The sequence below is a fragment of the Centroberyx affinis genome, unplaced genomic scaffold (genome assembly GCF_046629955.1).
Source record: "Centroberyx affinis isolate AG114_WGS23_722 - 3 ecotype Tasmania unplaced genomic scaffold, CSIRO-AGI_Caff_v1 ptg001801l_1, whole genome shotgun sequence".
In the NCBI taxonomy this organism is placed as follows: Eukaryota; Metazoa; Chordata; class Actinopteri; order Beryciformes; family Berycidae; genus Centroberyx; species Centroberyx affinis.
In genome coordinates, this window is record NW_027280191.1 from 80,598 (window position 1) to 98,389 (window position 17,792).

At 43.1% G+C, this 17,792-nt stretch overlaps 1 protein-coding gene across 1 annotated transcript; it reads right to left on the minus strand.

Annotated features, from left to right (window-relative positions):
- Nucleotides 1-2,250: 2,250 nt before the first annotated feature.
- lpcat4 (lysophosphatidylcholine acyltransferase 4) lies at nt 2,251-16,714 on the minus strand. The gene is made up of 13 exons (XM_071529557.1): nt 16,248-16,714; nt 14,688-15,051; nt 12,757-12,869; nt 10,874-10,934; nt 10,294-10,352; nt 9,023-9,057; nt 8,221-8,275; nt 7,313-7,395; nt 6,282-6,407; nt 5,974-6,133; nt 5,443-5,535; nt 4,644-4,779; nt 2,251-3,063 (listed from the first exon to the last, which is right to left on the minus strand). Exons 1-13 carry the CDS (start codon nt 16,335-16,337, stop codon nt 2,879-2,881), a joined length of 1,560 nt encoding a protein of 519 aa, XP_071385658.1. The 5' UTR covers nt 16,338-16,714; the 3' UTR covers nt 2,251-2,878.
- Nucleotides 16,715-17,792: the final 1,078 nt, after the last annotated feature.

The following is a 17,792-nucleotide window of genomic DNA, read 5'->3' on the forward strand; positions in this document are numbered from 1 at the left end:
AACCGGAGAGGGAGGGGGCGATTTTCGATAAACAGAAGAGACAGTCCGTGGGAGAAGGGCAATTACCTGGAAGAGAGGAGGATGATTGCAAAGAGCGGAGCGGAGGAGCAAGGATGACAAAGACAGCCGGGCAATTTTGGGAGATGGCAGACGGGGAACAAAAGGAACGGTTCAAAGGGGAGGCGCAGAAATTCAAAGAGGAGTCCGAGGAAAGGTTTGAGGCTACTGACCCCAACATCAGCACTGAGGCGGAGCCGCAAAACACTCTTTCAACCAAAACCCCAGCGACAGATTTAGACTCAAGTCTCGGGAAAGAGAATAGAGAGGTGGACGATGGGGCGGTGAAACAGGGGGATGCAACAAAAGAGGGGAGGATTCAAAGGTCCGGCATCACGAGGAGAAGAACGAGGAGCAGAACCATTGGAGAAAAGGAAGGAGAGCCGAGAGAGACACGTGGAAATGACCCAAGGCCCAAGACGGGGCAACCGAGTCCCGTGGCAAGCCCCGCCTCCAGAGCTAGAAGGAAAATCACATATACCGCAGTGGAGAAAAGTGAGACGCAGGCTTCACCTAAGAGAGGAATCAGCGGTGAAGCAACAGTGAAACCAAAGGAGAACGCGAACGAACACCTCGGTGAAATGCTCAGTCACTCGGCAAGTTTGTTTTCAAGCCCTGTGACGAGAAGCAGGAGAAGCAAGATAGATAAAACTCCAAATGAGAGAGATACGAGTGGATGCAGGGATGAGGCTAATGAGGAGAAAGCCTCTGAAAAGTGTGATCCTGTTTCTCCTCCTGTACCATCTTCTCTCCCGAGCCCCATGAAACGAAGGAGAAGTTGCACAGATGATGCAAGGAAGAAAGATGAAAAAGAGAAGAAAACACAAGAGGCAAAGGCTGAGAAAGGTTTTGAGGAGGAATCGCGGAAACCGACAACAAGCTCTATGACAGGAGGTAGAGAGCGAGCAGAAGAGAGAGCAGGGAAAGAAAATGCAGAGAAAGGGAATCAATTTTCAACAGTTGACAGTTTTTCTAGCCCCTCGTCTCTACAGTCACCTCCACTGTCAACTCCCGGGACAAAAAGGACAAGGACTCTTTGTTTAGAGGATAGTGATAAGAAAATAGAGATGGCAAAAGGAAAACAGATACAAACAGATTCAAAGCGGGAACGGATACAAGTGGCTCATCATTCAACAACAAACAAAGGTGCAATGCCAGTTCCAGAAGAGGTTTACAATCAAAAATCACCAGGAAAAGTTCCACTGAAGGAGACCTCAAGCCCCAAGTCACTTTCTGCGAGAAGTTGTAAGGAAACTCTTCGGCCGTCTCTCACGCTGCATCCCGAATCAACTCCTCTGACCGAGCAAAGAAGCAAAACAGTGGCTCTAAGTGGAGGCGGAGATGGGGAACAAACGGCGGAAACAAAAAAGACACGGCTACAAAACGACATCAGGGGAACTGAGACTTGTGACGTTGAAACGTTAAGCTCCCCGACTCTTCAGAGAAGGCAACTTAGGAAGAGGGAGGAGAAGCCCGGTGCATCAGGCAGGACAGATATCTGGACGAGGATTAAAGAGAGCGAGGCAGCCGGGACGACCTCCGCAGCAGCTCCCACATGCAGTCCCGGGCTGAGAAATGGTAGAAAAGCAAACCCGGACGGGACAATAGATGAAAAAGGCGAAGGGTTAAGAAAGAAGGGAGAGGACGCAGAAGAAAGCCCGATCCTTACGGCGAGTCCGTTGAAAAGGCGACGGCAGGTACGCGGGGCCGCAGAGGCACCGGAGCACGGAAACGGAACGGACGGCGTGACTTCCAGTCCCATGAAGAGAGCGAGGAGGAAGAGCAGGGCAGAGGGAAACCAGAGTGAAGGAAGTCCACCTCCCCCGTTTACGTCGGAGGAGACGAATGCAGCTTTCCTGCAAATTCCCCAACAAGGATAAAGAATTCATCGTGTGGAAGCCGAAAGCGTCGGGAAAGAAGAGACTGGCAAAGAAAAGAAAGACAAGAAGTGGATAATAGAAGCAAAGAGGGAGGAAGAAAATGGATATATATTCAGAGCAAAAGAGGAAAATGTGGGCTACAGGGGCTACAGTTTACCCCGCAAGTAACACTACACCATTGGAATAAAAAAGGGAGAGATGGTTGAAGCCTCCACAGTTAACCGCCTAAGGGAAGAAGTGAATGAGTGAAGAGGATGGAGAGACCAAGTTATAGAGGAAAAAAAAACCTGAGTGATGCAGTGTGTATATGTAATAAGAATTCACAGTTTAATAGATTACATGTAAAATATAAACAATATGTTCATAGAAAAAAAATCTGAGAATAGTTAATTTACATAAAATAGGCTTTTTGGGTTTTACAAGTTTTTTCCTCCACATCCCATTTCCCTTTTTTAAAAAAACAAAATAGAGAAGATTGTATAAAAATAAAATGTTCACGGCTTCAAATGACAAAAACCAGACACTTCTTTAACTTTCACAGTGTCTAGAACAACACGGCTACGTAGAGTTTGGAGTAAACTAGATTCCTTCATTAAAAAGCACACTGGCGAAGGCAGAACACACATGCACACACGCACACACACACACACACACACAGACACCTGCTGCTGACCAGAGCGATTGACTATATGACACGGCATTGTTAAAGCGGCACCTTCGTCTATTCTGGTCAAATCTGTCGCATTATTGCACTTATGGATGCCAAGTAAAGAAGAGACTTGATTGTGTCTTGATTGATAGTCTTGTGTAACTATCTGAATATCCTGTGAAGTTAGAGGAATCGTCCTATAAAACAGTCCTTGTATTGGCCGCCCGTTTCAACGTAATATCCAATCAAAACCGAGAGAGAGAATCTTTCCAGATTTCCCCCAACAAAACCCTCAGTCGCTCTTCTTATTGGACGGGAGCGATCCGTTGCCGTTCTGCATGTTCCCGTTGTTGTTCACGGCCTTCCCATTGGCCAAGGGAGCGCAAGACAGCTGGGAGCCCGCCTCCTCGGGCTGCAGGTACTCGTTTACCACTCTCTGATAGGTCGGGTGGGCTGTCAGCACTCGCAGCAGATCCGCTGTGGAAGCAAGACAAAATGTAATGAGGATTTTAAAGTGTTTTTACACTGCCATGGTAACACTTTATTTGCATATTGAAGTCCAATGTTGATACTAAACTACACTACCAGTCAAATGTTTGGACACACCGCATTTTTTTCATTTTTACTATTTTACACATTTTAGAATAACAGTAAAGACGTCAAAACTATGAAATAACACAAATGGAATTATGCAGTGACCAAAAAAGTGTTAGAACAAATACTATAACAAAACTATCTTATATTTTAGATTCTTTAAAGTAGCCGCCCTTTGCCTTGATGGAAAGGCAAAAGGCTTTGGAAAGAAATTCATACATAGGATCAACTTCACTATTTATATTTGTCTAAGAAACTAATTTGAAGCCTTTAAGCATAAGCCTTTAGATCAAAATGGCTTTAAGATCATGAAAAACATAGTACATTCCATCAGGTGTGTCCAAACTTTTGACTGGCAGTGTAACTATCAGGTGACAAACAATAGATGTTCAACAAAGTGTGAATTGCCTATTTGACCCTATTTCTAACACCAACCCTAAGATTAACTCTATCCTAGACATTGAATATCTATAGACTACTTTTCATATTATTGTATCACCTGAAACTCAGACTTTTAAAGTGACAAATTACAGTCACTTCATAGTAAGTTGAATACCAGCACTGGACTATTCAAATAAAGTGTGACCACCTCTACTGCTGCTATGGCTACCACGACCACAAATAATAAAATAAAATAAAATAAAATAAAAAAAGCCAATTGAGAGCAATCATAGGAAACATAAACAGACCAAGGACAGGGTGCAAGGACTGAGCAACACAAACAGCAGCTTACTCTATAAGCCTTTCATACAAACAAATAGCCTTGGGGCTTTTTAATCTCATCCCATAGACAATCATTTCCGCAGATTATGCTTGTAGGCATGTAGTGTTTGTGTGAGCCACTCTTGTACTAAGCTCCGGTGTATTTGTTTAACTGCAACCACACACACACACACACACACACACACACAAAAACATATCAGTAGGTTGATTAAAGCTGGGCGCACACTACAGGACTGTCAAAAACCAATGATCTCTGTACCGCTCACATTAAACAACCTAGATTTCTGTAGTGGGGCTCACATTAAATGATGTGGGGTCACACATTACATCACAAGCATATATTTCTATGTCAACATACTTGTCTTCACAGAACACATGGATGGTATTAATATAAACTCAGTGTCTGAAAGCATTAAGGAGTTATAGTAGTTAAATTAAATATACAAATTTAAGCAATGAGGTGCTCCAAAATCTAATCATCATCTAGGGAACCTGTACTGTGTGTGTGAAGTTTCTATCATGTATGTTTTGTGAGTCACTGTGTTCACAAGAATGCATCCACACACACACACACACACACACACGTCACCATGACATAATGTCCCCGAAACAAAGTCCCAACGGAAATGAATGGGAGCTTTGTGTCCAAAAAGCTCAAATCCCTGAGGACTTCTGGATGTGTGGGAGAAAACTGCTAAACATGAAGCACTTTGAGAAGAGAGAAACACACACTCACTCACCTTCAGTCAGCTGGCCGGCAGCGGAGGCCTCGGCGTACAGCTGAGCAGTGTGGTGCTGAGGGACGCCCAGCAGCGCCCCCATGAGGCCCGACAGCTCCACTGCACCCAGGCTGCCTCTGTCTTCTTTGTCAAAAAGCTGGAACAACAGAGCGGGTGTGTTCAAAGAGTTTTGTTATGAACTGATTGGTAGCACAAGATTTGACAAACATTGTATGACAGCAGGTAACTGAAGTTCTTGGCCCACAAAATGATAAACAACTGTTACAGACTGAATCCTCTGCAATTTTAGAGCCAATTTATTTTCCAATATTGGTATTATGTAGCATTTTGGAAATGAATCCATCATGGGGAATACAGTGAATAAAAAAGGGGAAAAACACATTTAACAACACATGAAATTTTCAGTCCTCAAATCTTTCCGTCTAGTCAGCCAACACTGCAGCTCTTGTGTTGCATATTTAAACTCATCTCAACTTTATTCGGGGAATATAAACAAGGGTATTCCCTTGTCTAAACAATGTTGCACTACTTGTACAATCAAAAAGTCTGTTTTTTTTAAAAGGATTGAAACTTCTTTCTGAATCATTCGACAAAAGACTGTTTCCAAAATATAAACTCTGCTGATTCGTGAAGGGATTTTCTAGGCAATTCCTAAAGGGACTTGGGACTAGGGATTCAAATTTGCTACATCATCATGTTACATGGAGATATATGGAGAAATATTTCATTAGATAGACGGCAAGTTACAGTCAACAGGCAAAGGCATTGAGGGAACTAAGCGAATTAGAACGGGACTTACAGTGAAAGCAGTGTGAAGGAGCGACTTGAAGCTGACAAAGCCAGAGAGAGCGGCAACGCTCAGGTAGATCTGTCTGAGGTCCACGACTTCATCCTGCAACACACACACACACACACACACACACACACACACACACACACAGTTACATGACACATCTTTGGTCCAAATTTTTTACTTTTCCTCATCTGTTGCCAACTGAGAGCAATGCTGTGTCTCACTTGTGATGAACACGATAATGGTAATTAACATCTCATTTACCTTCTCTAATGTGTATGTACAGACACTGCGGTTTAGCATAAATTTTGAATGAAAACAATACATTGAATACATCACAATCGGCGATATACATGATGATGACTGACGGGAGAACTGGTAACTAAAAGCCATAAAACCCTTGAGGAAGTCGATCCTGTCGTCGGTGCATCATCACAATAAAAAGCTGCCCTCTTGGGTTTTATTGTGACGCTAATGCACTCGCTCAGTAGACCACACACACACAACACACACACGCAATTGACTCTAGTTTCCAACCTTGGAGTAGAGGCCGCAGATCGTGACGGCCGTCTGTCTCTCCGTCAGTCCGAGAATGGCGGCCAGCTCCTCTGCACTCGCCTTCCATGATCCCTCGCCTCCTGACTGACACCTGTCAATCATTCTGTCCAGCGCAGCTTCCACCTCTGACGCTCCCAGGCTGAGAGAGAAAAGAGGATGTAGAGAGAAATCGGATTTTCGCATGAATCAGAGCCACTTCACACTGCCGCACCCCATTTAGCAGTAAAAGCAGGTTAAAACAAATGCCAGGACTGAGTCCCGGAGATGAACTCAGATTCCCTTCTTACCCGTCTTTGTGCAGCAGGGAGAGCGTTTGCCTGGCAGGCGGCTCCAGTGGGATAGAGAGACCCCCCAGTTTACTGACGGGAACCCGGCCCTCCATCACATAGTCGGTAGCCGGGACTCCGAGGGCCCTGAAGCACAGAGGAAGACGGCTTTACAAGAGCTGACAGACACACTTCACTCACAATATGTAGCTACGGCGCCGGCCTACACACCCCGTTATGAACACAGGATTTTTTTTTTTTATTATATTGAGGCCATGATTTACTACTTTATAGGCATGTTCACACTGGTTTATCCAAACTCTGAACTCTCTGTCCTCTTTAACGGTTCGTTAGGAGTGAGAACTTAACGCAAGCTGACTACAGGAAAGAACCCCAAAACACAAGGGTTTATGGGTAGAAGGAGACAGATGTTGACAACTGACAGACAGCAGTTCCTCATGCTTGAGAGGGCAGCATAACAAAATGAAACAAGGGCAGAAAGTCAAGCTGCAGTCTGGACTGATGCTCATATATTCAGCTATTTCTTCATGTGTTCTTAACTGGTATGAACACCGGAGAAGGTCAATTACAGTAAAGAGTGCTGACAAGTCCTGGGACTGGAATCAGATTTGTTTTGACCCCTTCTGACACCAAAAACGCCAAAATCTCCAACCTGGCAGGATGACAGGTTACCAAAATTCAGTCCAATAAAGGAGCTACTTGTGAGTCTGTGTGACTTTTGTTTACAAGCCCTGGTTTGCTTCTAATTGGGCAATGTGAACCTAAGTGAATCAAATACAAAAATTCAACAAAGCAAACCTTTTTCGCTGTGGTTCAGATGAAAGAAAATGAACTATAGTTGTGATCCAAGTGCACAAAATGATACTGGGTGCAAACAATTTACTTGGATCGATATGAATTACTACCAAAAGGGCACAATTGTTCCTCTTCGGTCCACACAAACACAAGGACATAGATAGAAGTGCAAATACATTACATATATGAAATTTATATGGCATAAGGCATAAAAAACACTGTAATTTGCTACTTACTTGGCCATGAGTTTCTGAACATTGTCTGCGTACAGGTTGGGATCATCCTTCTCTTCCTGGGAAGGCTTATAAACTGGCAGATACTGCAGAACAATAAGACAATAAGATGACACATTTTTTCCATTTTTAGTCATGGAAGCCGGTGATGGTGAGACAGACTGATGTTGTAAGAGTGGAATTTTTTGGTTTCATCTGCCTGGTGAGTCGACGTGATGACATGATGAGAGGGAAACTTGGAGCCAGAGGTGTGACCAAGTCAACTTTGCTCGAGTCCCAAGTCAGTGTCAAGTCTTGAGGCACAAGTCTCAAGTGAAGTCTCAAGTCTAAATGTAGAACAGCAAGTCAAGTCAGAACAAATCAAGAGTCCAGTATCAATTTAATATCTTAAAGAAAACTAAATATCTAGGACTTTTCAATGCAACATGGTTTTAATAGGATAAAAACTTGGTAAGAGCATCATGAGTTTGATTTCTATAATCCGTTTCAACTTCAATAAATTCAATCATTCCAAACAAATTCAGAAAACAGAATTTAAATTCAGTCGTCTGCTGGAACAAATCTCATCACTTTCAATCTGAGTCATTTACACAAACACAAGATCTCAAGTCAAGACTTTAGAAACCTTTTCAAGTCATCAGAGCACAAGTCAAAGTCGAGTCCCAAGTCCAGTCAAGTCTCAAGTCTTCTCTTCATGCATCAAGTCAAGTGCCAAGCAATTGAAATTCTGACTCAAGTCCCCACCTCTGCTTGGAGCAAAACACAGACTACACTTTGAAATTTTATGCACTCAGAACATCTTTTAAAACTTCATCCACATGAAAGGACTTGTTTGTAGCACTACTTTATAAACGCATTTGACCAAAATGTCAGATAGAACCTCATATTTTCAAAGTAGTCTGCTGGCTTACCTCAACAGTCATGTTGGTGTAGAGCTGTGAAGTCGTGTGCCACAGCGCCTCGATCCTAACAGACAAACAGGCCAACATTATATTCTCTGCAGCAACTTGAACTGCATGATAATATGACAGTGTGTAATTCCTGTGAACCCTGTGCTTAAAATGGTAATCTGTATGATTAATTTTATTTTGGCGACATCTTTGGTGCTAAGCACTCATTGCTGTGGTGTTTTTGCACTGTTTCCGTAGGTGGCGCTCTGTTCAGCAATGGTGGCTATCGCTGCTCATGCTAACTACCCAGTTCTTCTTCTGTTTATTCCAAACAAACCGCAGAAACAATTGTATTTTTCTCGGGAAAGAGCTACCAGACCTACCTGATGAGAAATGTCAAGGATATTACTTTAAAAAACACAGACCGAGTGTCTAAACAAATTAAGTTGCTCTTGTGAGACAGTGAGACAACTGTGTTATGGGTAGTAAAGCTTTAACAGTTATTGTTTTATATATCCGACTATATGGGGTAACTATCAATACCTAATAATACTGTATATGCAGTCTCTTTCAGGTGCGACCGATGTGCACAGTTTCCAGACTTTTCCCAAATTTTCTGAGGACTTCTTTCCATACATTCAAAGCAAATCATGTCCTATGCTTTTCTATACTTTCCTGACCTATGTAGGAAACCAGGGCTTTCACAGTGGCTTCTATGCAGGCCAGAGGTCATTAGCATTGGTGTTTCATGGCATAATGATAAGCAAATATTGTCACAATAACATTAGTGTGGCAGCGGCTGGGCGCAGAGCTGAAAACTCACCAGGTCGTTCCCTTGTAAGTCCAGCGAACAGTATCCTGAGGAAGAGTCACAAAAAATAATAAGGTAATCAAACAGTGAACACAATAGAACAGAGTGGAAAAAAGTCCCATCCTTAGTGACCATAGGCTGGGTGGGGAGGTGTTTTTTTTTTTTGTTTTTTTTTTGGCATGTAGGACTCCGGTCACATTCCCTTCCTACACACCCTGACAGGAAGACGAATGGCACCTAGCAGTATGCAAACACCGGCTTAGGCAAACATTACAGGATGATCAGACACACAACTGCAGCCTAATAAAATGTAAGATACTGTATGTGTGTTGACCTTTGGGCAGGGATGTGACAGGGAACACAAAACAGCTATGAATGAATGAGAGTTGGGCGTCATAAAAAACTAATTACGGACAAAAGCATCGCTGTTTGAGTCTGCTTATGATCACTAAACTTCAGCAGAACAGCCCTAGTGAGGCATTTATCAACCATATCAGAGTTTTGAATTACTGATGTATGATCTGTTTTAAATTTTAATATCCCACCTTTTCACTGATCAAATTCCAAAACTTTCTAAAACAAAAAAAAAATCAAATTTCTATGACTAAATTGACACTGAATTAAAAAGTAACCATCAACTACACCAACGTTAAGCATTTGTTTGTTTTTGCACTTTAAAATCACGGATTATAATATTATTTTAACTATAATTTTAACAAATAACAGTCAGCAACCAACACTATTTTCGGTGTTTCAGAGCCAGCCACAGCTTTTTGTGACATTTGACAGTATTCAGGATAACAAATCATCAACTTCACAAACAAAATTTCATGACTTTTTTCAAAACTTTTCTCCCTTTTCATCATTTTTTTTCAGAACGTCTCCAGGCCTGGAAAATACTATTTTAAAATTCGGTGACTTTTCCAGGTTTTCCAGGAGTGTGGGAACCCTGATAATAAACCCCTTTTATTTGTGTGTATCTACAAATTAGATGTAAGGGGATCCGGCCAGTGTTCATCTAACAGTGTTCCTTGCTAAATGGTGACCTCAGCTTGAATTTCAGTTTATTCTAATGTTGGTCCTTAGTCACTCTGGATTAAAAATACCAGCTAGAAGTCTATAAAGTAAAATGATGACCCACTGACATTTACACTTAACTATTTAGCTGACTATTTAGCTCTTATCCATACTTCAGTGTCTTACTAATGGACAGATGGCTGTTGCAGGTATCAAACCTGTGACATTTTAGTTACAGGACGGCCCTCCCTGCCCACCTGACTCACCAGCTTATTGGGGTAGTGCAGCAGAACGGGCTGGACGGGGACTCCGGCAAGGAACGCACCTGAAGAGAATGAGAAGAAAAATGGGGGGGGGAAAGGGAAGAGAGAGAGAGAAAAATAAAGCTTAAAACGGCAGCAGAGAGAGGGAGTAATAAATCATCCAGCGTCAAACACAATACCCTGCTACGCCCTTTTCCTCTGCTGCTTTGGAACATGCCATCCATTCCTAGGTAACTCGAACCAAAGTGTAATATGTGCAGAGTCAGGCGTCAAGTAAAACCAGATCAAATGGTTTCTCCTACTGAAGTTTACGCTCCTCCACTCCTTTATACTGATTTGGGAGCGTAGGACAGGCGTACACACACATTTAACAACCTAACGCTTGACAAAAACAGGCTAGAACAGGGTCTTAATCTAACTCCATGCACTTTTTAAAAGATTTTATGGCATCTCTCCTTTATTAGATACAGTACAGAAACAAGAGAGACAGGAAAGATCACAGACAGTCATCATGAAAGGGGGGTGTGTACACTCGAGTGACAGCTCACACAGAGGGGTTCACAGACCCGCTGCCTGTGCTCACCTGGCTTGAACTTGATGAGAGCGTGGCCGTTCGTCGTGGTTCCCTCAGGAAACATCAGCATCTGGCCAAGAGGGAGGAAATGATATTGATGGATAAGATTTCATCAGAGAGCAGGGATTTCTGCAGCACAGTGCGCCTACAGCAGCTCATTTAACAGGCCTTTCAATGGGATGTCAGGGCGTTTTCACACCTATAGTTTGTTTGCTCTGGTCCGAATCAGTTGATGAGTTTGTAAACTTGGTTCGGTTTCTTTTCACACAGAGAAAAATCCAAACGAACCAAAATGCATCACTACAAACCACATGAGAACGTTCACTGCACTTATTGGTCAGATGTGTCTGGGGTGGGAGCAAGAAAGTAAATACAGGAAGAAGGTCCTGTGTTCTGGACTAGTGCACATTGCTATGCAACATGGAGCAACGGCAGAGTTGGCATTTGCTCCTAACTGTTGTAATTATCTGGGCAATATACCAGGCAAAACTGTACCAGCAGAATGCCGAATGCACTGCGAGGAAACTTGTTGAAAATGCTATACTGGCTATACCTGGCTATACCTGCTATACCTGCTGTACCTGGCTACAGGAGCCGTTTAGCTCAAACTTGCGGAGTAAATTGAGTAAACCTGGTAGTTGGGTCGGATCGAGGTCGGATCACGTTCCCACCACAAACGAACCGCTCCAGAGTTCGTTTGGGACCGGACCGAGACCACCTCCTCTAAAGGGTCTCGGTGCGGTTGTTTTGGTCCGCACCCGAGTGCGATTACTGTGTTCACACCTGCCCAAACGAATCGCACCAAGGGGGGAAACGAACTAGAGTCCGATTTAACCGGACTAAAAGCGCAGGTGTGAAAACGCCCTTAGTCACCATCTAACTCTAGACCAATCTGCTTCCCATGGTTATGTACAGATATCTAATGCTCCCTGCGTTCTATCCCTCTCCATCAAGATGTAAACAGGCACTGACCTGAGGTTAGTTTTGCAATTTCCAAACTGTAATTAAAGCTAACTTACGCTACTTTTTGCCTTGATGCAGTGAAGTGCATCGTTAGTCCCGCCCTCCTCCCCCTCAGTCGGTCAACTTCCCGCCCCAACGCTTCTCACTCGTCTTGATGAACCGTCTACTTTGACACGGCATCTAGCCTGAGGCAGAGGGAACCGGCGTCTATTAAGCCTCCTTTAATTCTTACTGCTTTCCACTATTGTTGTTGTGTTTATTATGACTTCCCTGTGCTGTGGTTGCTAGCCTCACCTTGATAGCCACCACCCGGCTTATCACTGGCTGCACCCCTATGACACCATATGACACCATATGACACCCAATGACACCATATGACACCAACAACAAATGGTGTCCGCCCATAAACGTCCCAAACATCACTGACAAAACCAATTTCAGCCACACGGAGCAGGGATTTATGCATGAACACACAGAGTCACAGACAGGTAATGTATGTAATGCAAATGTATAATATATAGAGCTGCAAAGATTAATCGATTAGTTGTCAACTATTAAATTAATCGGCAACTATTTTGATAATCAATTAATTAATTAATAAGTCAAAATTATCTGATTCCAGCTTCTTAAATGTGAATATTTTCTGGTTTCTTTACTCCTCTATGACAGTAAACTGAATATCTTTGGGTTGTGGACAAAACAAGACATTTGAGGACGTCATCTTGGGCTTTGGGAAACACTGATCCACATTTTTCACCATTTTCTGACATTTTATAGACCAAACAACTAATCGATTAATCGAGAAAATAATCAACAGATTAAACGACAATGAAAATAATCGTTAGTTGCAGCCCTAATAATATATACAATTTAATGTCAGAAAAGTTGCATATTGCATCTTTAAAGCTTTTTGGTCCCCTTGATCTTACCTGAGGCCAGTAGCCATCGGAGGTCAGCCTCTCTGTGATCTGGGCGACCGCCTTTTTCCTTGACTCTGGATCCTTCCTGCTCACCAGCACCGACTGGTTGAACTCCAGCAGAGCTGTAAACACACACACACACACACACACACACACACACAGACATAAGTGCAAAAATACACAAACACACAAATCACAACCAGAACTGAGGGAGGAGTCCACTGCAAGACTGCCAAAACTGAAGACATTATACAAGCATGGATGCCTGCTGCAGCAGGAAAGGAAGTCACGAAAGCAGTGAGAGGAGATTAGAAGTCAGTAGAAGCAGAGAGAGTGAGTCACTTGTTTATCTTCGGGCTTCCTTACATACTTTCATTTTTCTCTTGCCCCTTCTCTTCCCACATATTGCTCTTGGTTGTTTGCCTAATAGGTGGGAAACCTAGAGTTTGCGATCTACTAGTAGATTGCAGTGTGCATGCCAGTTAACTATGAATCTTTTTTTTTCCCGGGGGGGGGAGGAGGGCGGAAATAAATAAAAAATTTGGGTAAAACATTATGTCATCTAGTCACACTGATCTTTGCATGGTTACAAACTCAGCTGACATAAACTGACAAATCCCTGCCTGATTTCAGTCGGCAACGCTCCAAGTTTCTCCAGGCTAAATACTGATCAATGGGTTTTTAACACTCTTCTGTTCCTTGCATTTCTCACACACCACTCTCTCCCACTGCACCCACCTCTTTTCCCTTCCCTCTGCCTGCCTGCCTGCTTTCTACCACTGTGCCCCGAAGCCATTCCTCTCCTCCTCCTTTTCTCTTTCCCACTATCACTGCTCCTCATCTTCCATCCCAGAAGTAACTTGGAGGAGACAAGAAATGGAGGAGAGGGGGAGAAGATATATATTTTTTTTTTCACTGCTGCTCTCAAACCCTCGCTACCTCTCATCTCCTACCAGGACAGAACGTGGAGAAAAGGAAAGGAAAGAAGGAAAGGAGCAGAGTGAACAGGCAGGAGATGAAACTCAGGACAGTTTCAACGCTTCAATTGATGATTAACTCATCCAAACATGAGAGCTTTGTAGTCAGTATGCATTAAAATGTAAGTTACCATCAATGAATTTCACAAAAACTTGCTGGCAACTTACAAAACTTTGATATTTTATATCTGAGACATTCTAAAAGTTGTGTTTTTCACATCTAGAAGGATAATTGTAAAGATAACTATAAACTGTAACGATACACTGTTACTCAAGCATTCACACGACAACAATATCTTTTTATTACTCCTAAACAAAACAAAGCTGACACTGCAGTGTGGTACTGAATTCTCCCGCCTCCTTCTATCTTGGAACTTTAATTTGATTGGCTTGAAAATGTTTGTTGTCTCTGCATCCAAAAAAAAAACAACAAATCCCTCAGAGATAGAACCAAAAATGTATTGTTTTGGATGTTTTTATAGCTGTCCTAGTGGGAACACAAACATTCTGTTTACTCACAATTTAAGTCTTTTTATAGTTGCAGTAATCTTTATAGTTATCATTCTAGATGTGACCGGGCCTCAAAATCAAAATTTCCTCCATCCTCCTTCAATTCCATTCAACCATTCTGACTTTGATCTCTAATCTGATGATCCCTCACCACACTACCTCCTCCATCCTTTCTCCACCCCCCTACACACACACACCCACACACTTGATTCCCACACCAGTCGACAGTCAAAGATGGGCCACTTCAAACAAACCTTCCACCACACCTAAAATAATTTACTTGCTTTGGTTTCAATCTTGTGGCCTTCAGTCTCGAGTGTTGGTGTCAGATGATGCACACGCAGTTTCAGAGGCCTTTATAAGAAACAAGCTAGGTCTCGGACGGGTGGGGTGTGTGGGGTGTGTGTGTGTGGGTGTGTGTGTGGGGGGGTCAACTGAACCGAAGCCCCTCACCTCCTATGACGGGCAGGCTGGCATTCTCCGACCGCGACACCACCGTCGCCAGCTGAGTCGGACACATAACCAGCATGTCCAGAAAGCCGCTGTGGGGCGCCACCGCCAGCACCGGCGCCTCCTTCAGGTCCGCCCGCCGCCCTTTGACCTTCACCCACAGGAAGCCCAGGGAGAAGAACACGGCCCGGCTCAGCAGACAGATGACCGAGTGGAACAGCCAGCGGCGCCAGCCCGTGACGGGACGGGAGCGCTCCTCCTCGGACAGGCCGGCCAATCGCAGCCGGGCCAGAGGCCACATGATGAGGAAGAAGAGCGCGGCCAGCGTGATGCGTACAGGGAAGAGGACGCTGCCCAGGATGGCGCCCTGTATCAGACGAAAACAGAACATCTTAATACGATAACGATAATTCAATATTGACGTTTATCGTCTTTCAGTGGAATTATATTGTGATAATTTGGTGATTTTAGGATATTGTGACACACAATTCTGCTGTCTGAACTGATGATAACAAGCAAATTTTATTTAAAAACTGACAAAATGAGCTATGAAACATTTTAAGTAATATTATTTGAAAATTTCAGTATTGTTTGACATCACACCTAACATTACCCTTCCATTCATTATTTTGCATAAGTGAACCGTATCATGACATACAGTATATCGATATCGGGGGGAAAAATCCTTATGATTTTTGTGATATTGATTTCAACCATATGGCCCAGCCCTATCTGTAACTACCTGACACAGTCGCAAACATGGCTGGAGCTCAAGGCCCCTCAGGTTAGATCAGAGTTAGGAGAGCCAGCTTTTAAGTTCAATACCCTGAGTAAACTGGACTTCCTAAACCTTTGGATGAGCTTACCTGAAACATTAACTGTACATAGTTGTGTGACCGTTTATAGTAACTTCTGATGTGTGTAGTGTTGCGTGTTTCCCAACGAGATGCAGATCAGGTGAACTGGAGGCTCTAAATTGCCCGTAGGTGTGAATGTGAGCGAGTGTGTTTGATGTTTGATGTATATGTATGTATATGATGTAGTGCGGTATATGGTATACAGTTTATGTAAAGTGATGTATGTTAGGCTATATGATATGGTATGTAAAGCCATGCTTGAGATAAAAGACTAAATAAACTTGACTTGTTTGTCCATGTTGAAACATTTTACCTTCTCTGTTTTGTGTTGGATTGCACAGGGCTCCTATGTAAGAGAATTAGCTTTTATATGAGATTTCCCTGTATAAATAAAGGTTGAAACAAAACAATAAATGAACAAAACTATCCTAAATCTTCACTGCAAACCCTCCTAAGCAGCAGCAGAGACAGTAAGGAAACTGTTTTGACGTAGGAGAAAGGTTTATATGACTGGAAACGGCGGTGTAACGGTTAAAAAGTTAAATGCCTCTCTGATCAACAGAGACTGTATGTTCTGTATGGCCGCTGTGGTCAGCGCGTAGTAAATTTAGCCATGGGCACACGCGGAAATACGGACAACTTTTGCTGTGACAGTGTGTCTGCCATAAAAAATAAAAAAAAGTACATGATGAAACTTTAAAGTTACCGTGATTCTCTGCGCCCTGGTCAGCTTCACCTCATGGACAAACGGATGGGGATACTCGTGCGTTGCTGAGTGACAGTCCTGCTTCTCCATGGCGACGAGGCAAACCTTGACAGACAAGTTTACCTTGGGCAGCTCAAACAAAACACGAATCCTACCTTTCTAGGTTAAGAAGAAAAAAAAAGTACACTCGCCAATTTGGAAATTTAAAATAAAAAAATAGTGCGTAAAGGAAAACTGCGTATTCACCACGGTGTTTACAAAGTTGTATTTGGATGTTATAGGGGAGTCAAAGGGGAAAAAAAACGGCTGTGGGGGAAAAAACGGTCATAGTGGCTCGCGCAACCCGAAACGAGGCTGTAAAAGAAGGTAAGCTAACACACCCGTGCGTGCAAAAACAACTGTTACGTATTCCCAGTGGACAAAACTAAAAGAAAACTTCTCCCGTCCCTATCCTCCACATGGCGAAACACACACACACATAACACACTGAAAGCGATGAACGCCCATCCTTTCTTCTAGCTTCTCACCTGTCCCGCCCCTCCGCAATCTGACAGCCCGGCCCACCCATTTCCACTGTGACAGGCAAGTAAAACCGGACCCTGAAACTATCCCAAGTCTTTTAGGCACCTTAAGGTGGAGATACAAGCCCGTGACCGGTTAGCTGAATGTGTCTGCTAGTTTTAATCAGCGCAAACGAAACTTTCGGAGGGAAATGGCCAGAAAGCACTCACTCAGAAGGGCAGCAATCTCATGAGTCATCTCCTCTTAAAGTTGAAGTCTCCTCAAAAATTTAAAGTAATAATCTTCATTTTTTCTTGAAAAATAAATGTCTGTTTTTGTACTCTGTTGCCATTTGATGTGACACAATAGTGATTCAACCTATACCCAGTTTAGGAAAGCTGCTACATTTCAGTCTTTCCAGGAAAAGAAAAAATCCTCTGGCGCACAGGAAGTGATGCGTTTCACATTTCCAGCATTTTTCCAGCAATTTGTTTGGAATAAATAGAAGAAGAACTGGGTACTTCGCATGAGCAGTGATGGCCACCATGGCTCAACATAGAAAGAAAAGAGCGTCAACTACAGAAACTCAAACTTCATCAACAGAAAATCCAAGGAAAAAGATGTTGCAGTCCCGCCCACACTGTTTGATTGACAGGTGATCTCTGGGAAATGCAGTGCAGAAACACCGCAGCAATGAGCGCAACAAAGATGGAGACAAAATTGAAAAATCTAGGATCTCGCACACTTCATTTACAACATCCTTAAAATGAAATCACAGGATTTAGGCTATGCGTCATATGTTTTTTTCTTATCATGTTTTGAGATAATGGGCAACCAAACCCTGTGTTACATATCCACCTTTCACATCCATTCACCCATGACGAAACAAACAGGTACAAGTTTTGTGCTACTTGCTTCTCAAGTTTGCCCTCTGCCCTACCCAGCTGCTATTGTTCTCTACGCAGGGCGGTGCTGCTGATACCAACACCTAACGCCCTTTTTCCTCATATAAATAAACACACACCCATAGTATATAAGCACATG

What these genes read in the sequence shown, in the direction of transcription:
- lpcat4 (XM_071529557.1), bottom strand. Translation starts at nt 16,337, where the DNA reads ATGGAGAAGCAGGACTGTCACTCAGCAACGCACGAGTATCCCCATCCG. An exon ending in CAGCCTGCCCGTCATAGGAG is followed by an intron (nt 12,870 to 14,687) that starts GTGAGGGGCTTC and finishes GTGTGTTTACAG; the next exon opens with CTCTGCTGGAGTTCAACCAG. An exon ending in TGCCGGCCAGCTGACTGAAG is followed by an intron (nt 3,064 to 4,643) that starts GTGAGTGAGTGT and finishes TTGCTTCCACAG; the next exon opens with CGGATCTGCTGCGAGTGCTG.